We start from the raw sequence: 23,313 nt of genomic DNA on the forward strand, positions 1-23,313 counted from the left end.
TGATGATGAATTACATTTACATGATTGCTGCCTGTAGGTTACTATAAGGATGTTTCTTTAGTTACAGACACTCAACAGATCAGTTAGCTCAACAGGGTCATTTTGTACCGTTTCTCGTGCTGCTAAATATTCTTATCATTTTGTGCTATTGTCTTCCAGATTCATGAAAAACTGCATTATTATGAAAAACAGAACCCGGTGCCCATACTCCACGGTGCAGCAGCCTTGGCAGATGATGTAAGTGTCCCCTGCTGAGATCACTGGTACCAAGTCTCCCAAAAAACTGTCTGCAAGCAGAACTCCTCATAGTGCAAACATATGAATATAATCCTCTGAGCTGAAATTATAAGAAGCTGCAAATGTTTCCAAAGGTGCTGTCATCACCGGGCTTGTTGCTGATATTACTTTGATTTTTATTCACTTGCCTGTTATAAAAACATTGCATCTAGATAGCCTCTTGTTCTGCTTTAGTAACTACGTAATAGAAATTGCAGGTTGGAACTCTTCTGGGAGGGGAAAAGCTGTCAACTATTCGTGTTTTGAGAAAGTCACAGACAAGAGGAATGCTTTGGAAAAACAAAGACAAATGAGATAGCAGCACTGCTGACAGAACATGAAAAATGACAGATAATACTACAGAAATGAAGCATATGAAATGCCTAGGAAGGAGGCTTGTTTTAAAAAAAAAATCAAAAACTATTTACGAAAAAGTATAGTAGTGATTTATTGATATTGGAGCTTTCCAAATTACCTTCATAACCAAAAAATAAATTGTAAAAGTGGTCGGCATTGATGGAGTAGTTAATTTCCTGTTACTATAATTTTTATTTTAAAGAAAAAAATCCAACCTGCCATTTCTTGGTATTTGGTTAATTCTAGGATTCAGATGAATTGTGCACACACCTGTATAAACTATGACTGAACCTGAGGTAGGCCAGGATAGAGAAATGTTTAATAAACTGTGGTTTAGGTGAAATCCAGAAATCTTTGTTGCAATTGATGATCTCAGGTTGTTTTTTGGAAAAGGCAATATGTATTAGGATCTGTTTCAAATACGGCATGTTTGAAACTTCACATACTTTATAGATGTTTTAAAATCTGTTGTGGTTTAACCCAGGAGAAATCTTAAGTATCTTTTTATATAATTTATAGCTTTTGATTTTTAATTTTACGAATGGTTAGATGTTTTGAATTGAGAATGGTAACATTTTAACGAAAAACTAAATTAAACATATTTGAAGCCTATTGAAAAAAGGATATAATGTAATTTAATCATGTTTCAGTAGGAGGAGAGCTATATCCTGTAACATACCAAATATAATAATGCATTAGCTTTGACATGAGGCATATATTAGTAATATTTTTTTAACCTTCAGGTAGCTTTGAATAATGTTCATAGTAATTTTGAAAATTAGAAAGCTGGTTGAAATTCTCTTCATTAAGTTCTTGGTGACATATTAATAATCCTTGTTAACATTTGTGTTATGGATCTCTGGGCTAAAGTTCTTAATAAGAATAATTTCTTATTTTTGGATGCAAAACTTAGTTCTTGATATTTTCAGAAATGCTGAGCAATCTCATTCTTTGTTCAGCCCCATTTAAAACATATACTTTTGGAAATCCCCAAATTAAAGTACTCTGTCACTGCTCAGTTGAGAGAGGTCAGGGTTTTTAACCCTATGAATGTATTCTTATGTATATATGGCAGTATTTTTAAAATGTATATGGGACATGAGGGTCTCTAGACATCTGCCTACCTTTTAAGCACACCTTCTTTTTAAAGATCCTCTTGCTGGTTATTGAGTTTTGTTTATGTGTAGCTGAGCAGCTGGTTTTATGGGCACCGTCCCACAGAATGAGGATATCCTTTGGCAGCTGAAGGCTAGCAAGCTGCAGGATTTTCTGTGTTTCAATAGTTATCAGCAAACTTTGAGGAAGTTAGTTTACATGCAGTATGTTTTGTAGCTCCAAAACCCGTGGAGTTCCAGGATTAAAGTGCTATTCAATTTTTGGCACATTTGTCTGACTAGTTGTCAGCTTCAGGGATTTAAGAGCATGTTGGTGATATAAAACACACTTTTATTTCAGTAGGCTTTAAATTAATGTTTTGTTTTCCTGGTGATAGTAACTGTTCTATAGTTAAACAAAGAAGGAGATGTTCTTACAAGCAAGTGAGTATTTCCTGTTTGAGTTAAAACCCAAATTTGCAGTGATGCTAACGTAACTAAAAACTGTTTAAGGAGTGTGGTTTTATTCTTGTATTATTTTTAGAGCAATTTTAGAGGTAACAATTGTGGTGAGGCTTCTTTTCTAAACATTTTCCTATTCCTAGCTGCTATAACTTCTGTCTCCTTACCCTCAGTGACTTTTAGGCTGAATTTCCCATCAGAGATTCTGTTTGCCTCTTAACTTTGGAGCAGTAGCATCTGACACAGGACTCTTGATTTCATGCAAATGTTCTAAACATTGCTGGCAGTATATGTATATATGGCAAATAAGGCTTCTAGGTTATTAGAAAGACTGTTCTGGCAAAAGAAGTTTCAGAACTTTCTCCAGAAGCTTCAACACCCCAGGCCCCGGTGCTCCTCATCTCGCCAGCTTCACCCCACATCTGCCCCTCTCCCTTGCTTTGTTTCCCCCTCTCTGTAGTGGCAACTCTTCATAAAGAGCTTCGTGAAATGTTATGGTTCCCTCAACAGAGAATCATAGAAGAGGTTCTCTGGCAGCTTTTCCTGCAGTCTTTGGCATAGTAGGTGATCAGCACGGTATCAGTGTGCCCAAAGTATTCCATATAGTTGGTACTGCTGCTGGTAGCTGTCCCAAATCTCAGCACTTCAACAACGACAAATAAAAATCCAGTCCAAAACTGCTAGAAGTACAACAAGCAGCTCTGGTGATATCTGTTTGCTAATCTGGAAACATGGCTTTGTCTTCCTCCTTCTCTATCAATCTTTGTCTTTCTCCTCCTCTTCTGTCATGGGGTGTTACATGTGCCTTTAAGACTTTTACAGAAATATTTGGAAAGAAGTTGTAAATTACATGAGTGAAACCAAATTTTTAATTATTTCGTCTCTGAAGAAATGTTTTCTAAATTATGAGATTAAAACATCTGTTAAAGCAGTAACAAAATATTCTGTTTCTCACTGTTCTAAACCTTACGTGCCTACGTTTACATTTGCACCACCAAAGCAAATGCCAGTTCTGCTGAAGTTGAGATGCTTGTGCACAATTCATCTGAGAGAAATGCTGAAGCAGTCGTTCTTACTGAATGATTACTAGTTTTCATCAATGAAATAAATGAGTACATTTTATTCTGTAGTGATGAGTAGTACAAGCTAAAGAATGACAAGAGAACCAAGGGAAACCTCTGTGATATACCTGCTGTCATTCCTATCACAGATAATTTTAAGCTTTGCAGAGCTTTTCCATAGAACATGCAGACTAGATTGCAGTCAGATTACCTCAATACTTGGCTTTATGTGCCTAAAATATTTCATTCTGACCTTTCCTACAGAGATCGTTTTCTAATCTTTCGGTATTAAGACACAAATATTGTTAAGATTAGCGTTGATGTATTTGATGGATGTTTTTATCTATGAATTATAGTTAAAAGGCTGTGGGACTCTAGGTGATGAATTTTTGTTTCAGTCCTGTTAACCCTGTCTTAATTTGAAGGTTAAAAAAAAGAAGTATTCAAACCATGTCTGATGTCTATAATTGCTTCTAGAATTGTCTATCATACGTAATTATGCAAAATATGCCTCTATCCATTTATCTTGAAAGTTTATATAAAATGAAAGTACAAATTTAAAATTAGGCTAGACGAATAAAATTACTTGCTGAGAATAACCAATCTTTCTTTGAGACATTTTTATGATACTGATTTAATGCAAAGAAAATAAGTGATTATCTGAAATCACGTTTTGGATTATGAGCCATGTAGCTTCAGAATTTTAAACTAAAGTTCAGTGTTGTGAAATATGTTTTAGCTTTTCCTTCTTCTGGAAAAATAGTTTGAGTCTGAAATCCTGCAGTAAAATATGCCTCTTGAGTCCAAATTAGTTGAGAATGTCATGATAAGAAAAACTCAAGACATGAGCCAAATAGCCATGGGATTAAACGTTAGACTGCTGCTCTATTGTTCACCAAACCCCAATTTTGTAGTATAACCAAACATAAATTACCGATCTTGTTGTTAGGACATAGTTTGTGCATTTTAGGGGCTTGAATTGCTGATGACCTGTTATAAACTATATTATGATTAACCCGCTTCACATTTAACAAGCTCCTTCCAGTGTATGTGTAAACATAATAAAAGGTTCAGGTTGCTTGCACTGTAGGGGCACTTTGCTTTCTTATCCCAGTCCTAAACAGCACAGCTACTGTGGGTTTTTGGAAGCAGTGTGGATTTCACCACCTCATTCAAAACTGTTTTTTATAGACAGTGTCAAAGTTTGATCCAGTCATTTTTACAAGCAGTCCTTTGTCTGCACGCAAAGGACCATTCACTTAAATGAAGTGCTGGGATTTGCCCCCATCACTATAAATCAGAACGCGATCTGGCTGCACCCTTGCCAGAAATGATTACTTGTGTTAAACAGAGCCAAAAGGCCTGGCTTAAATCTGGTCCACCGAGGGCCAGAAAAAGAAGCGCGGTGATTGATGGTGTTTTTCTTCATGCTGGCTTCTGTTTGAACATGCTGGAAAGTAATAACCTTGAACAAGATAGATTCTGGGTTGTCACTGATGCACTGGGTAAAACAATGCCTTGCTAATGGTCTTTGTGTCGATTCCATCTCCCACCCAGCTGGCTGAGGAGCTGCAGAGCAAGCCACTGAGCAGTGAGATCAGAGAACTGTTGAAACTCCTCTCAAAACCCAATCTCAAGGTGAGGATGTGTTGCACCTGCAAAGTGCTTTCTGCATGGATGTCTGCATCTGCTTCCTTGGGCTGCCTGGGGGTTTGTCTGCTTTAACGAATATGTGTGCTTTTAAGAAGGGATGCAACGTTAATAGGAAATACCGGTTGTGAAGAAACACATTTAATGTTGCTTGTAAATCATTATACTGTTACTGACATTTATGAGAGGAATTCAATGGAAAGCCATTGTTTATTTACAATGGATGTTCCAAAAAGTAGATACTTGATTTTTTTTTTTGGTCTTTTGCTAACTTTTATTGCATGCACTTCGTAAATTTATTCAAAATGTGCTTTTACTAAAAGGTTTTCAGTCATACCATTGATTTAATTGCACTGTGCATAAGTAACACAACCTGGTACTTGGAACAAAATTCCTAATGGGTATTATTTTTTTAAAAAATCTAATTTTGAAAACTCCTGAGGTTCTCTGCGGTGCTTTCAGGGAACTTGATACCTTTTATCTGACAGTAGACTGTCTAATCCAACACGCTGCTCAAAGCAGGGTCAACACTGAGCTCAGAGCAGGTTGCTCAGGGCTTTCTCCCATCAGGTCTTGAAAATGCCTGGGACCAGACATTCCAGAAACGCTCTGTGCAGCCTCTTCCAGTTCCTAATTATCTTCCTAGTAAAAACTGTTTCCTTATTTCCAGTCAGAACCTCCCCTGCGTATCATTCTTAATGCACAATGTCACATTATTTTTCCACTCTAAAGAGAAGGAAGACCTTAGTGCTCTAGATGAATATTGCAATGCTATGCAAATGCAGCAGTTGGTAAGTTTAGAGGAAAATTATAGAGTGGAAAGGAGCCCTTTTTAAGGCATTTGCTTCTTTATATTCCCTGTAAAACACTGATCTCAAAACCTGAGACGTTATGATATCTACAAAGTGCTACAAAATTTTAGAGATCAGTTATGCCTCCTTTGTAAAGATTTTTGCACAGTTAGTTATTCCATAGTTTAGTCTAAAGTGACAAGCTGCTTTTCTCTGAAGGGGTAAGCAATGCCAGTGGCTTATTGCAAGAGGAACTGTTGGTGCACCAAATTGCAGAGATCCTAAGCTTCACTGTAGGTATTTCCTTAGTGACTGCCCATATGTGTTTCATACTTCCGAAGCTTTAGTGGATTGAGTCTAAAGACAGCTCATTTGCCAAAACTGCGTCTCTCCCTTTTTTGCTTTCTCTCTCCCTGCCTTGCTCCCCCCCACCCCTTCTTCCCCCCTCTTTCACTCACTCTCGCTGTCTGTTCCTTGGAAGCGGTTAAATGCAATGTGATAATCTTAGTGGGATTTCAGGAAAAGAAGTGCTTTACCCTCAGTGTGGTTAATATGATTGAACAACTGCAGTAACTCAGCAAATGTCTGTCTTGGCTGCAGGAGGAGGTGGCCAGCTGCAGGGTACCAAGCACTTTGCATAGCCAGGCTGCCTAATCCTGCACAAGACACATGTGTTTCCCTACCCTGCGTAGCTTGCAGGTGTTTGTGTGAGTTAGGGGAAAGAACTGACAGAGTGCCTGGTATTTTCGCCTATCCACTATCTTCTCCATTCACCTTCTCATGGCAGACATGCCTGGGAGAGACGGTAAATATCACTGCTCCCTCCTCCATCATATTGACCAGACAACGTGGGACTCAGTATTTCCAGCTCCTCCCCAGAGCTGCCCTTGAGTCTTTTCAGCTGTATCTGAGCTTATGCCATACGTGGCATAAGATTTTCTAGCCCTTCACTGTTAGGTTGATGGCTGGAGAAGGTTTCTTTGTTTCTTTCCTTCTAGATTCCTGGGGCAAATTGATGTCTAGAACAGCTCTTTCCCACACATCTGAAATTACTTGGAATAACCGATATGTCTTTTCCAATGATGTTGCATAGGCTTTATCTAAAAACTTGTATATGGCTCAATTTGGGATTGACTTAAGCTGGCTCTGTGTTACTCAGGGGGAAACTTTCTGCTCCTGACCTGGCTTGTAACTGCAGTGTTAGCTGGAGCCAGCAGGAGAGCTTCCACTTTCCTACAGCTCTGCTCTAATGTTCATGGTACGATGAAGGATGGTTAGGATTAGTTTACTGCACCACATCACTGCTTCCACAAGTTTGGTGGTGTGAAGGGACAGGTCTAGGAAGAAGATTATAACTTCACAGGTTTGGTTAATGTGCCAAAAAAGGCTGGGAGAGGTTTCCAGCAATTCTCTGATTAGATGAATATTTCTATATTTTCATTCTGTGTTGCAAAATTGTTTTGTGGAATATAATTCTTAGTGTTTGCATCTGATTAGAAAAGCTTTGACAAGTTTGTGGTGTTCATGGTTTTCATCCACAGAGAAATGTTTTAAACAAGAAAATTATTTCTCCTAGTCAGTTATATTTATCAGACCTGAGATTTTCAAAATGTCCTAGAAGTCATTCCAAGGTTTTGTCAGGTGCATTTTCTTTTGGGAAAAAATTAATTGGGTGTTGCTGGTCTTTTTAAAACTGGATGCAATATCCAGTTACACTGAGTGGGTTTTTTTTCTGCCCTAACATGTGGCATCCTTTACTATAAATAAATGAACTCATAATGGTTGGGGTTTATCTCATCTGATTAAAACAGAACTCTGAAAGTAGAACAGAGCACTGAGGTCTGGGAAATCAAGTGGATTTGTTTGTCTGTGTATAAGATACTGCATTTGCATTCCAGTTATAAAATATAATTTCAGAGTCTCATGGACTCAGGTCAGCAGACAAAAATTTTTAAAATGATGATGCATCAGGTAGGCACCAGTGCAATTGAGAGATATCTTTATAGAGTAATTTGTCTTTTTTATGAATGTGAAAGTATTGCTATTGTCTGAGAGCAATCCAATTTTTTTTTTAAATTAGCTACATTATCTAGAGACAAAATATTTTTCATTCTTATGCAGCTGTATAAATTGGAATATATAATTGGAAGACCAGGATTCAAGATGTTAACACAAAGTATATCCAAAAGGGAATTTAATTCTGGATTTCTAATGGACTTGTCACAATCCAGTTAGCAAAACAGTATTATCTGTTAGTAGGGACACAAATGGGAATGGAGGTGGACACTAGAGTTACTGTCAGTCACGGGGCAGAACCCCAGTGACAGACACTGAGAAAGGAGATGTAGTAGATATGACGGATGATCAAACTAAGAATGAAAGACTTTAAAGCTTTCAAATTCTCTTCCCCTTTTAATTAAAAAGCTTTCTTGAATAGTAGCTCTCAGTTCCTTTTCTAACAAGCTGGAAAAAGCTGCTTTCTTTTTGGGACAGTGCCATAACACAAGAGCATAATTGTTATTTATTTTTTAAATTATTTGAAGTCTGAAAAACTAGAACAATTAACTATAGGAATTAACATTTTAGGCACTGATTTTGTTGGTGTGGCTGTAAACAAAAAAGGCTATAAAAAGAATGGACCATCTTTTAATCCATTGAACAATTTTGTCCTGATTATACTAACTTTGAGACAGGCTTGGGATATATTACTCAGATCTCACTTGCTCTTAACTTTGTGTTTATAACAGCAGTTACATTCCTGATCATTAAATATTGAAATGAGCAATTTACCATTTGAAGCTAATCCCTATTAGGGGAAATTTAGTGTGTTTTAAATTCATATCAAGTATGTCCTTTGTGGTCATCGGTGTAGTGGGCAGAACAATAATTATTTTAAAAGCTTCTGCCACTGTGTTAAAACTATTCTAAAGGATGTTTATACCTCTTATGACCCAGAGGAAATAAAGCTTTTTTAACCTCCTAAGAATGCCAGTGGTGGTTCTGCCTGTTTCAGCGGAGTTTATCTTCTGTTTATGTGCACTGAAGGGTTTGCCAGCTGCTGGTCTGAAACATAAACCAGGTACCTAAACAAGGGCACAAGGCAGGACTGTGAATGACTTCAGTGGATCGTGGTACGCAAGTATGTAAAGTATTCGGATCGCTTTGGGTGCTGTACCTGTAGCCATAGAGGGAACAAGCGGTAGACAACCTTGAAGTATTTTTCTTGGCTTCTCCTTCATTACTGTAGAATGAATAGAATTTTGGAAGTAATTTTAAGATAACTTGCAGAGTGAAGGGAAAACTGGTCTCGTATGACTGGGAATGTTTTCAGATTAACTTATCCGTGGACAACTTCAATGTGCTGTTCAGAGAAAATACAGATTCTTTAAGTTGTTTTCAGGTTCTGTTAAATTGCTTTCAAATGGCAAAGATGCATACACCAGAAAATTGTAAATAGGATTTACGCTTGCTGTTTTATTTGCAATTCATTTGAGGTGTACTTGACTTCCAGCTTCATAAAGCATAAACAATTTGCATTTGTAAACATTTTCATCTAATTAGTACCTCCTTGGCTTTCCTTCAGAATAGAACCATGAGTTAAACAAAACTAAAACTGCAGATGATGAAACCAGAGCACTTTGGTTTTCATATAAATGTTTCCTGTATTTGTTTAGGTTTCTTTAAGAAAAGAAATTGTGCTTCTTTTAGCTTGAAGCATACCTTTTCTGTTGTCCTGTCCTGTTCTGGTTTTCTTGTATTTACTGGGAAGTTTGTAAATTCTAGCCTTTATTTGATAAACAACTGCTGATACCAACATCCGTGCCATCTACTAGATTTGCACAGTGGCCTAATAGACTGTTCTGGCCTAATAGACTGTTCTGATTACAGTGCTACTTGTTATGTTAAAAAAAGCAAACATTTTAAGCCTTTATCAGCAGAGCCTTATAAAGCTGCCTTACAGTCACTGGAAAAAATTGACAATATAATTTACTGTGCAGGAAACAGCAGGCATTTTTCTATAAGAACTTTAACATACAAAGCACTCAAAGAAAATACTGTGCTATAATAATATAAAACAAAATCTGTTTTTGCTTCTAAAAGTTCATGAAGCATTTCTTGAAACATATAATTAAAAAAATCTTAATCTAAACTTTGTCCTCTTTCCAACATTTCCTTTGTAATTAGACTTGCTGAGGATTTTCCATCAGGGCTTTTTTATTGAAATATGTGGTTTCTGCAAAGTCAGCATTTTCCACTAGAAATTGTTGGGATTTGTCTACAACTGTTCAGGTTTTGCATCTGGAAACCCAACACAAATTTCAGGCCAGTTAACATCTGAGCTACATTTGGGCTGTTACTGTATCTCAAGCTCTTGGTGGACCTTTTGGCCCTGTCCCTTTAGACACCTGTCTTCCCGAATGCACCCATGTTTTCTATTTTTGCTCATGTCCTGGCAGACTATTCTCCTCCTCTTTATGAAGTATTCATGCTCACACATGGTAACATAGGCTACTATATTGTTCAAGAAGTGTCATTTCCCATGATTTATAACTACTACTCATCAGTGGTCTTTGAGGTTTGCTGGTAGGACTGGTTACAGAAGTTGTGCTCTTACATTAAAATATTTTGCTGTACAAACTAATTGTACTAACTTCATTAATATGGTGAGCTGGAGTACATTGTACCTCATATGTCAACTGAAAAGTTACCTACCTAATCCTCATATTAATTTGTAAATCTGCAAGAGCCTGCTTGATTTTGGATGGTATGCTGTGAAGTACCAGCAGTGAGAGCGAAATATTTATTTTCCACTTAAGTAACATATGCAAATTATCACAACAAGAAGCAAGGACCACAGCACTGATGGCTTCATAATGTTGGTTGATGGATAACCCGCAGATGTTCTGATCATACCAGCCATGAAGCTGGGGGAGAGGGGACAGTGCTGGGGAGACTTTTGTTGGCAAGCGAATGTGATCCTTCTGCCCAGTGTTTCCTGCCTTTAAACTATTTGCCTTCAAATTATTTGCCTTTAAACTATTTGCCACTTTGGGAAGCCCTCCATCACGCGTTTTGGCAACCTTGTTAGAGGAAAAATAGGTTTTATTCTTAACTCTTTTCAGCTTCAGACCTTGACTTCCTATTTCCATTTCCACTTGCACCCATGATTCAACGGAGTTTTTTATAGAAAACTTTTTTTGGGTGGGGAGCACTGGGAGAATATGCTTCTGTCTTTATTTTTGGAATGTCCCTGTTACTGGAACAGAATAAGTAAAACAAATGTAACAGCAAAATAGTCCTTTTAAAACCAGCAAGAAAAGCCTTGATTTTTCACGTCTGACAGGCAGAGAAAATCAGAAAGCAGTTGTGGCACACTCTTAATGTGGTAGGAGCTGACAGAGCGTACATATAACAATATACAACATATCATAAGCATAGATATAAAATTATATGAAGGAGATGAAAGAATACTGCATGAATATATTTAAGTAACAACCATCATGTTACCCTGGAAATGCTGTCAGGTCCGTCTCATGTGATAACTCAGCTGATGTCCAACGGACAGCTTGTCTGTCAATCTACTTAGATGTATGGATTTGAGAATGCTCGCTACCAGCCAACATATCATAAACAAAGTGATAGATATAATAAACAAAAGTGAAGCCAGGCAGGTTGGCAGCAGAAAAATAAAAGATTTGAAAAGTAAACCAAAGAAATTCTTTGGTTATATATACAGACTTTCCCACATGAAGGAACCAACTCTAACCTGTGTAAGAATGTTGAATTGCATATACGTAACCATAGCATTCACATACAGTGCATAAAAGTTGGCAACATTACTAAAGCTGGTAATTCAGGAGGAGGAGAAAATCACTATGGATAAAATCACATCCCATTCAAATAGCAATTCTATTCAGCTAGTGAAAATGGAGAATCTGCACAATACAAAGCAAATAGTCCCTTTTTAGTTGTCATATTTTTATGCTGTTTTTTCTTTCAGTGGTGCTTTTCCCTCGCATTTGCCGGACCATATTCTATTTGATCTCTCCATTCACTTATTCAGCAGTCTCCTCTTTTCTAGTTCATTGATGAATCTTCGGTAGTGGTCCACTATGTAATCTCGTAATCATTTTTTTTCCCCTTTCTGCTTATTCCTGGGTTTCTAGTCAGTGGCAAGACTCTCTTCCCATGATTATGTAGCTTGTAAATCTGTAAGTATCTTTATCACAAATACTTTGGCAAATTGTAAGCTTTTTTCTTCTACCTGCTATTTTGCTGGCCTTCTAAAAAGAATATTACTATTTAAAAGGCAGGATTTATTCTATTGCACCACATCTATTTTAATATTTTGTATTTCTTTAGTTACAACTTTATTGTACTAGTAGAAGATCTACTTATACATGATGGTGAAGATAATACTCACTGCAGCTTTTCAGTTCTCCAGAATGATACCTGAATTTAGTGCAATTGATACATAGAAATACTACTTCTGGTGTTCAGTATGGGAAAAGTCCAAAGCAGGCAAAAGTAATTACCTTAAAAACTAAACTGGTTCAATATTTTCAGTTAGGTGTCCATGTAGTATGAGTACTCTGTAGCTGAATTTGAGACCTCCTTATCATAAACGAATATGTGTTGTTATTTTCTGGAGGAATTAAGGATATGCAGATACTTTTAACCTCATGGATTAGTAGATGTTCTTCTTTTCTTTTTAAGACTTTAGACATCATGCTGTTGTCAAATAAAGGCCGGGTTATTTCTAAAAGACACTTTCAGAAACGGCAGCTGCAACCTCAGCTTTTACTTTAGTTTATATTTTCACTTGATTTCTTTGGGCAGGGGGTGGTGTCTTCAGGTGGTTTTCAACAAAGAAACAATGCATGCTACCGCTGTGGACACTTAATATTGTCAGGATGCTGCCACTTCTTCAAAAAAGGAATTGATCAGGGATTGCCAAGATATTGGAAGAGTGCTTCTGTCTCGGCATTTTCCACTCTGAAAACCATCTATTTGTGCTCTTGGAGGTTACTTAAATAGGGCTTCAAGAACACTTTAGCTACATGAATCATGTTATGAATGTCAAAGAGACTTTGTTCAGATTCTTCACTATTGATATAAAATCAGAGCTTGTTCTGCCATTATCCACAACAGAGGAGAAACATAGGGCTGTCATCTGGAAGAATATTAACACCTTTACCAGATGAGACAGACAGGCTGTGTGTTTCCGTGAACATTGAGAATAGTTCGACTTTGGAAGCGTCTCCAGGGGCTGTGAACAATGAGCCAGAGGAAGCGGGAGTCTGAAGACGCAGAAAGTTCACTTTTCTGTTGGCTGTTGCCGTCTGGCTACCAGCTGCAGGTAAACCCATCACTTCAGATTGGTGAATCTGAAATCAAGAAACTGTGTTTTCAGGCAAGGAAATTACCCTTTTGTGAGAGGAAGTTCATATAGTCACGAATAAAGTCCACCACAGTAAAGAGGAGAAATTAATATATACTGAATATTGATCCAACTGAGATGTTGCTATGCTAGGAACATTAATATATGTTAGGTATTGAGAACACAAAACCACACATGTACAGTATGTGTTTTCAATATTTTGAATCACTGCTGTGACCCAACTGCATCAAAGTCAAATTGGAAGAGAAAGGGATTTAATTGCCAGCTGGACAAGCTTGAACTAGAGGGCAACTCTGGTTTAAGTACAGATGGGATAGTTGCAAGCATGGAGTGTTTTTTCTCTTTTGTACATACCTAACTGCTGTCTTCTCACACAATATATAATTTATAGGGAATTTATAGAGAATATATAGGACAACTGTAATATTTAAAGGGTGGAAAGTAAATGAACCCTGGTTTGGTTTTTTTTTTTCCCCATTAATTAGTGCATCCATTGGTTTCCTGATTACAAACTGAAAATCATGCTTAATTTAAAGGACCTTATTTCATTTTTCTTACCATCACTGGAAAAGATTTCTTGTTTATGTCAAATGAATAGTGTAAATGATTTTCAGTAGTAGAAGTAAAACGTGTTCATTTCTTTGGAAGTTAACTGATTTCTTTAACATTATGTACTGTATGTATTTAATTTGGGAATTTTGTTCAGAACAGAAAATCTTGGATTTCTGTAGGAAAATGGTTAGATTATTGCACCTTCAGAAGGAATAATATTACTTTTCTGCCTGATAAGAGGCTACTGTAGCTTGTGTACTCACTCACTGGTTCTATTGCCAAAAAAACCCCCCACCAGTTCACTGTTACCCCAGCCATCCTTTGGTCGCTTCAGCAGCACTACTGAGTTTCTTCTGCTTGTAGTTTTATTGTTTGCTTCTGCTTCTGGATGATGCTTCATGCTTTAGCCAAGCTAGAGGATTCAGCTAACAAGGTTGTTCATATCTGTTAGTGAGATGCCTGTTCCCACCTGCCCTCTTGTTATCTTGTTAACCCTTATCTTGCATCAGGATTAGGGTTGCACACACTCCCTTAGCAGGCAGTGTTGGTGATTAAGAGACTGTCATGCACTGCCCTTTTCTGATGGCTGTTTTACCACCCATTTGCTGGAGAGTGGAATTAGTGCGATGGAACTCATCAGTACCTCAATGCAAAATCTAGCCATGTACTCAAGATAGCAGGTTTAAAGAGTAATTCTCCTGTAGAAGAAGAAAGTTTGTTCTCTCTCCCTCGCCCTTATCTAAATTCTTACCTCCCTTTTCCGCTGTTAATTTTGTGCTGCTTACCAGTTGTTCTAAAATCTATAGCTTGATTCTGAATAAATTGTATTTTTATTCTTTTCTTCTCCAAACTGTTCTCAAGTCAAATTGCTTTTCTGTGCCTAGAGCCTGTATGCCATCACCATTACGCTACAGCTTTCTGCTGGTTTTATTCTCCTGCTTTCTAAGTTCTTGCACGTGTTTGGCTGTTACGTCTCTTGTGCTGCTTCTTCCATTTTTTTCTCCGGTCTTTCCTTCAGTGGGTTCAGTCTCCTCCCAGCTCTTTCAGCTTTCCTTCTTCGATATCTGTTGCTGGATGATTTCACTCACTTGATTTTAACTTTATGCAAGTTACTCATAAATCAGTCCTTCCAGTTGAATAATTTTCTCCACCAACATTTTTAGCTTGTCCTTTTGTTTTTGTTCTGTAACCCTATCACACAGTAAAAAGGCAATATGGCTAGAGCTCTCTGGAGGACAAGCTCTGCCAGGCGAGTTCAGGGGCATGTTACTGTGGTTGCTGATGAAGTTACTTTTCTCCTCCTGTGTAACTGCTCTGTGCCAGCCGCCGTGGAAGTTACTGTCATGATAGCAAAGCAAAGAGGTGGGAAAATGTCTCTGTCTCGCCTGAGAGAGTTCAACTTGAACTGCCAGAGAAGGTGGCCAGTGCTAATGATGCAAGCCGTGGACTGGGACAGCAAAGTCACGGGCCATTCTGTTCCATTTTGCTGACTCTGCTGCCAGGGCGGTAATCTACTCCATAGGCAAGGTAACCAGCAGCTGTGCTGGCAGGGCACAGTCTGCTGCAGCTGTTGGCTTTTGTAAAGCTTGGGCTGAGTCCCTACAAAGTTTATGTCGATAATCTTGGCTATTAATTATTTGATTTTCTAATCTTGGTCTTTTCAAGTAGCATATAGAAGAAGGCTGCTTTTGTTTCTTTGTCCATTCTGTCTTGCTTCTTAACTTACTGTTTTCTAACATGTTTTTCTAGACTAGTAAATGCAAAATATTTCTGAAAAGTAAAGCTTAAATTGAATTTTCAGGGTTTGGTTTGGTTTTTTTTTTAAATAATGAGAATTTAAAAACATAAGGAGTGTGTTCACAAGTCAGGGCCTACTTGGAATATTTTTACTCTTACAGATCTCAAAATATAAACAGAAGCAAAAAATAATACAAAATTTGTCATTGTTTTAGAGGAGCAAAAATGTAGTCAGTATAGTTAAATGATACACATTTTTCAAAATACAGAACTGTTTTCATTAATAACATTCTCAATTTAAATAAACATTTAAAGTTTCAGAACAGTTTAAGAAAAAGAACTTTGAATGTTTCCACTGTCAGATTTTCTTTGTGTAAGTTGATAGTGTAAAATTTCAATTTATAAACTGTGAAATGATCAGTGATAGCTTTAATATGAAAAATACAGCACTAGTTATTAGACATTTCAGAGGTCTGATGAAAGTATTCATTTCCAGCTAGATCATGTCTAAGAATTTAGCTGAACATCAATATTTATGTTTAGGTAGTGCAGTAGTTTCAATCATACCTTCTTTCAAGTTCTAAATATGGACCATGTTTACATTAGTGAATCATAAGCATAGAACTTAGAACTGAAATAAAATCTTTTTCTCCAGAGGTGCTTAAATATACATGACCCTAATCTTGGATCATACATGCATAGTTCCAAAAAGTTGTGTATTTGAAAACAAAAACAAAACATTAAAAAAAAATTAAAATGTCCTCTGCACTTTTTGCAGTTTCTTGTGATAGGCAAAAATTAGTATCGTGGAGTATAAAACTGCAGTGAATAAATCAATTGCTTCTTATGTACAAAAAGAGAACATTATTACCTTTATATTGCCTTGTGCATTTACTGCATAATTATTCTGTGCAAATGTTCATGATAGGTTCCGAGTTTTATTTCTTGGCACTTGTAATTTGTTTTTAAAAAAAGTCCCAAGCTTTTCTTTAAAAGTCTAGTCTGATAGATATTTTTTTGGACTAAGCATATATTATATTAAATGCACAGTACAAAGAAACTGCTGAAAAAATGTCCCTTTACTCTGTGTATATGGTCATTTTTTTGGGTGTTCAGGACATGGCAGTTCTCTCGAGGACAGGTTCTGATCACATCTAGTTGAATACATTAAGTGAAATCAAAATAACTTTGTAAGTTTTGCTTGCAGATTAATTATTGCCCAATGTCTATGCTGCTGACTATCTCAAGAGCAGCTACAGTGGACAGAGAGTAGTGTGTTAGAAGCAGCAATGATGGAAGACAAGCAGGAGAGATATCTTGGTATGTTCAGTGTACGGCATAAACAAGTTTGTGATGACAGAAGCTGTTCTGGAAACTTGACTGAGAAAAGACACTCATCATTTCTGCCATTCATAGTCTTACCTAAACTATGCGTCTTTGCACCAAGATAAAATAACACCAGAGTTTGGGTAAAAGATCTTATATTGAAAAGTGTAGTACATTGTGGTTTAATATGTTTTTTGGGAGGAGGAGGGAAGGGGTTGATAAGTTCCAGTTGTTGCGAGTGAAGAAAAGCATCACAAATACCAGACATTGATTGGCATTGGCTTATAATACTTGGGCTGCATCGTTCTTCTGCACGCAGTGTCCCAGAGCCTGATCTGGCAGTCAGAGCAGGGAAGTATCTTATTAACACTGGTGGCATAATTCACTATAGTAGTGAACAGAATCTGGTTTGCAAGTTTCCTTGTCAAGGGTAGGTTCTTTTGAACATGTTTTAAGTTGCTACCTTTTACTCTGGAAGTGGTGCTTTAGATTATTTTCATCTGTTTTCTCTATCTGCCTGATTGTTTTTAAACTGCAATATAGAACCTCATTAAATTGAACCAGTCCATGAATGTGCCCTAGCTTTATGTGGAAAAACGTAACTGCAGAAGACTAGTTTTAGAAGTCTTAACTGTAAGTAGCCTGAAGTAAAAGCAAACACTACTTTTGTTTTAGTATATCTTTGATATTTCACATACATCTTTAGAGGACTGCATGTGATTGCATGGCTTTTACACATGTACTGCTTCATAATACACATTTCCAGGAGTAACCGTAATTGCTAGCCTGAGGTTTTTAGCTCAGATCTAAAGTAAAACTAATCTTTGGTGGGAGGGAGCTGGTAATTTCTGATGGTAAATAGTACAAATTCATAACTGTGTCTTGGGAAGAAAACCAGAAATAAGTAGTTAGAGTGTGTTGAAATGGTTTTTATCAATTTGTACAATACGCATAGAAATTAGTAAAACAACGGCAAATTGTCATGAAGCAGGCATGATCTTCCTCTGTGTTCATTTTGTTGAAGACCTGACTTCAGATTTAGACTTCAGAATTTCAAGATTACCATACACTTTTTGCCTTCAGCTTTTGACATGGTAGCTTGTAGCATTGCCTGGAAATTGTTTTCTGTTGTTACAGTGTCCTCCATTCAGGAAAAAAATCCTGGAATAGCATAATGGAAGTGTCATGCTTTTTTAAAATATTTGCATTATCCTCGAGAACATACAGTTTCTGGTCATTTGTGTACTCAGTCTAATATTATCTGCCTTTTATTAAGTAGCAAATATTAATCATTATTGTAATTGTTATAATAGATTAATTATTACAGTCATTGATATGATACCTTCTGATATCACCCATGTTCAACAATGTTGATGTGTTCTGCTTTATCCTAAACATCTCAAGATTTTCGAAAATGCTTTATTTTTATTGTCAGGAAGGTTATCAATTTGCAAATTACTTCTGCTGTTCAGACTAGAACTTCTGTAATACTGACTCTTTGGGAAAAAATATCATGTCAAAATGTAAAATATTCAAGTGTTTAGGAGCAACTACTTGAAAACAGAAGCAACTGAAAGCAGTAGATAGAATTGTATGTATGGCTGTTGCTGTTATTCCTGCTATAAGCCATAGTTTTCACTACAAAACTAAAAGCATTACCTAACCATTTTTCACCAGTTTAAAAGGTATTACAAATAATGAAGACTTTTCAAGATAGGAAAGAACTTTAAGAGTTCTGTATCTAGAAAAAGCTGTGAAATTTAGATTATAGCTGAGATTTTTTAGAGCCTTAGGGGAATGGTCTTTCTAGCTTCCTTTGACTCCCAAGGTTTTTTTAATTTCTGCAAGTTCATAAATTATTTTCTTTTTAAGATTGAACCTTTTGTCAGGCTTTGTTAGCCTTTTCTTTGAAAAATCTATTGTTCAAGCTATGCACGAGCTGCAGATGCAACAGAAAAAGAAAGGAGGCAAGACATGCGACGGGTAGTTGATAAGCACCTGCCTGAACCAAATTGTTTCAGCAATATGTTCCCCAATCTCAATCATGAATTCTGCAATAAAATAAAAATTCCTAAGATAATTTGGAGCTCGTATGGAAGGGAGCTAGTATGAAAGGCATCCAGTAACCAGGTAAGCTTCCAGAGCCCCTGTGAAGGGAATGGTTGACAACAACTTAATGTCATGCATCTCATGCTTGAACAGAAGTACCGGAAGATGTTTATTTTGCTTCTTTTTTTCATAGGACTGCTTACTGTATCAAAGAAACTTTTTATCTAGGACAAGTAGAATGATGTTCTTACTTCAGGAGACCTGGGTTTTCTCCTGATCATAATTCTTGTAATTTCAAGCTAATGTGCAAAGCACTCAATATTTTCATGTGTATGAAGACACTCTTCTGTATCCACAATTTACTGGATGCATACATTGTGTATATGAAAACATATAATTTATGGAGTTCTTTCATCAGTTTGGCATGTGTTAAAGTTGTATACAAGAATTATATGCAGTCTACATAAATCATGCTAGTAGAGTTATGCTATAACTAATATGCTCTGCTTTGTCTTTCATAAACTTTTCAGATGCCAAATAATATACTGACTATTAATGTTTCCAGGCTTTGCTCTCTGTTCATGATACTGTTGCTCAGAAGAACTACGATCCTGTCTTGCCCCCCATGCCTGATGATATTGATGAGGAAGAAGATTCAGTTAAAATAATCAGGCTCGTCAAAAACAGGGAGCCATTGGTAAGTAACCCTGTCTTTTGTTTTGGGTTTTTATGTTTGTGTGCAGGGTGGGGAGTGTTCAGACTATGAATATGAATGGGTGACATTAACTTGAAATGTGGATAGACGGACGTTATGCATGTTTATTCATAACATTCAATAATACACTTGTGACTTCCATTTGCAGTCATTATTAGTAAAGCACATGTAATGAATAACAAGAATTTGTTCATTCATGGTATTTGAGCATTATATATGTGGGCCAGTCTGAGCACTTAGATCGATAATATATTCATCTTTTATCTTGAATTCAAATCATGAACTTGTTTTAAAATGAGAGAGGGAGAATGAATCCCCAAAGAAATCTTGACCTTTGTTGTGAACTGTGCTTGTTAGCATTCATGTAAAAAAATGTGACCTTTCAATACACTGAAAAGAAAGCATAAAAACATATTTTAAAATGCTTGAATTGAAATCTGGGCAAATTTAAGATGTCTGTTGTTGTACTTTGGATTATGAATACTAGAAAGTTAATATCTTCATGGGGATATCTGGAAAAATGAAAGGACTAAACCTAGGTTGTATTACAAGAATATTAAAATGCTTTACTGATTTGGTTATTTTTATTTGCTGTAGAGTGGGAGTCATCTTGTATAAAATTTAACTATATTCTTTTTCTCCTGCAAACCAGCAAAAGCTTTGTTTTATGTTGTACTGGGTATTTGTTTTAATGGATAGCAATCCTGAAGAAGTGTCTGCAAAGTTACTTTGAGAAAGTCGTGATTCTGTACTTGAGATGACAGAGGGAGAGCAATGCCTCCGTTAGACGTACAGGGGTAGCGTGTCCCACAGTAGATATCTTCTATCACTCTTATTCTTGATGGATTTCTGGCATCAATAAACAAGAAGTAAGTTTTGGTACTGACTGCCTGTAGGTGCCCAAGGGCATAATTAAAACTTTGACCATATGGAAAGTTTTTACTTTGTTTTAACATATTAAACATTTTTTCCCCCGAAATATTTAAATCATAGCTTTAAGCTTTCCTTTTTTTTAATCAAAGAAATTCTTTGAGGAAGAAAACAAACTTTCTTTAGGATTTAGTATCAGAAAGAGTATTAATTCTGAAAGGTGTGAAGAAATTTGAACATATGGTATGAGATGAGTTCTAATTGAGCAGCTTATTTTTAGTGTTAATGAAAACACCCTTGTTGTTGTTTCTTGAATTGATTTCAGAAAAATCTCAAAATCTTAATTTACATAGTTTCATGTTTCAAACATGATTTGCTACTAAGCCTTTTGTGAGTTAAATACTGTAAGTTAATAGTGTATCAAAGTGAATTGGATAAAAAGCAACTTTGAAAAAAAAAAACCTGAGAGATTTTCTAATAACTTATGAGATATATACACTGTATATTGGCTTTTGAGATTTTAAGCCCTCTTAAAGGGACAAAAAGAATTGCCCAAGCCAAAGGCTATCCTCTTGCCCATTCACTCCAGTGGGATACTAAACTCTTCCAGGTACCTGTGTGTCTGTTGCCTCAATTGCTCAGCCCCATCCAACTGCTTGCTCACTTTCCCCGGTGGGATATGGGAGAGAATCAGAAAGATAAAAGTGAGAAAACTCATGGGTTGAGATAAAGACAGTTTAATACGTAAAGCAAAAGCTACAGGCAAGCAAAGGAAAATGAGGAATTCATCCACTCCTTCCCATTGGTGGGCAGGTGTTTAGGCATTCCCCAGGACAGCAGGGCTCCATCATGCTTCATCACGGTGACTTGGGAAGACAACACGCCATAACTCCAAACATCCCCCCTCTTCTCCTTCTTCCCCCAGGTTTTATTGCTAAGTATGACATCATACAGCATGGGATATCCCTTTGATCAGTTGGGGTCAGCTGTCCCCAACTGTATCCCCTTCCAGCTTCTTTTGCACCCCCAGTCTACTCGCTGGCAGGGTGGTGTGAGAAGCAGAAAAGGCCTTGACTCTGTGTAAGGACTGCTCAGCAGTAACGAAAACATCCCTGTATTATCAACACTGTTTTCATCGCAAATCCAAAACATAGTACCATACAAGCTACTATGAAGAAAATTAACTATCCCCACCAAAACCAGTACAATCTTTTAAAAGGTGCATCCAACTTAGTACCACTGTTGTGCTAAGGAGGTAACAAATAAGGTTTTTCATTAGATCTTTTTTTTACTAGACAGAATGCAGCCATGGAAAATAAAAAAAAAAAGAAAAGTGAGATAACTCAGTCTTCAGTTTGTCAAGACTGTTTAGTGTAATTACCAAGGCAAAAATAGCCTTATAATGGAATCTGTGATAGACCTGTTACTAGGAAGAGGCAATGGGTGGGAGCTAGTTGCAGCCTACAACTACTTGAGAGCAGGGAGCTCACAAGGACAGTGGAGTCAAACTTTTCTCAGCAGGGGAAGATGCTAAAACACAGGGCAATGGCCACAACTTGCAGCCCTGGGAGATTTAGACTGAGAATTAAGAAAAGTATTTAATGCAGTGGGAAGTACAACACTGGAGCAGACTGGCCAGAGATGTGGAATCTCCAGCCTGTTCCATAAGGTAATGGCTGACCTGATCTGTCATTGACAGTGTCCTGCTCTGAGCAGGAGAATGGCATAAATGACTTGGAAAAGCTGCCCTTCAACCAGCATTTCAAAGATTGTAGGTTATCTGTAGGGGAAAGGACTATTTGTGGTCCCTCCAAATCCCCAGCCTTTCTTGATGATCTATTTTTGTTGGAGAAGAGTTTATGGTGAGTTCTGTTTTGCATGTTACTTGTTCTCCAGGAAGACTTCGAAGAATGGTATATAGTGGTCTCTTCCTCTTCCATAACCCACCTTTAATCCATTTCAATATTATTACTGTTAATGTCAAACATTCTTTTTGGCAGATTGATAGTCAATTATTCTTATGACACCACCACCACAATACATAACAAACCTATTGTTTGTGTCTTTGCCTTCCCCAGATTAATGTTTTTTTTCTTAGGTAGGAGTGAGAAGAAACATGAATAGTAATTCAGATAAGGTCTTACCAGAATATGGCATGGCAGAATAAATAGAGACAGGTTTATGCTAGGTATATTAGATCTACTGCATCTATGCTTCCTGAAGTTGTTTTACTAGAGAAGAGATATGCCATGATCTATGTTTACTAAGCTATTTAAAATTTCATTTTCTATTTATTTCCATGTCTTTTTAATGGCTTTTCCTTCAGAGCTTGTTTTAAAGTCTTAGCTATTCTTAGCTGAATACAAATCAAGAGTCTCTTCTTATTCAGTTTATCTATTCACTATTCACCAGTCATAAAGTCTGACTTCCACTTGCATAGTTATGTCAGGATTCTTGCTACTGAACTTGAGATTGGAGGTACCATACAATATTTTTTCTGGATGGAGATTGTCTGGTTTCTTGACTTGAAGATACTGAGCTCTCTGAACTTTTACCTCAGATGCATTCTCATTCTCTGTTTGTATGCAAACAGTGGAGACTGCTTTTCTGCAAAATAGTAAGCGTTACATCAGCTGCACACCCTGGAAATTCTTGAATTGGATATCTCCTTTGGATGACTTTCAGCGGTACTCTCTGTGAAGAAAATCAGGCACTCTCTTAACTTCTTTGGAATATACAGTTGGACTCAATGATCTTAAAGGTCTTTTCCAACCTAAATGATTCTATTCTATATCTAGTGCTGGTTTTATATAAAACTGCACCACATTTCCTCTTGTACTTGTTCGTGCTTTTCTTTGAGTTAAGCACCTCACCAGTGTTCTGAGCCGGTGTTAATCACATATTAATGAAGCCCGAGTTCCCAGGAGTAATCATCTCAAAAGAGAGCGAAACACATGGTTTGTGGGAGGGC

At 37.0% G+C, this 23,313-nt stretch overlaps 1 protein-coding gene across 1 annotated transcript in view; it reads left to right on the forward strand.

The window, feature by feature from the left end:
- The window catches only part of MPP7 (MAGUK p55 scaffold protein 7), a 151,094-nt gene that overhangs the window by 87,435 nt on the left and 40,346 nt on the right, over positions 1 to 23,313 (forward strand). Inside the window, exons 3-5 of the mRNA XM_075728125.1 lie at positions 160 to 237; positions 4,808 to 4,888; positions 19,323 to 19,454. Of these exons, the coding sequence (XP_075584240.1) occupies positions 160 to 237; positions 4,808 to 4,888; positions 19,323 to 19,454 (291 nt within the window). The remainder of the gene's footprint in view (positions 1 to 159; positions 238 to 4,807; positions 4,889 to 19,322; positions 19,455 to 23,313) is intronic.

Source organism: Pelecanus crispus, chromosome 2 (assembly GCF_030463565.1).
Source record: "Pelecanus crispus isolate bPelCri1 chromosome 2, bPelCri1.pri, whole genome shotgun sequence".
In the NCBI taxonomy this organism is placed as follows: Eukaryota; Metazoa; Chordata; class Aves; order Pelecaniformes; family Pelecanidae; genus Pelecanus; species Pelecanus crispus.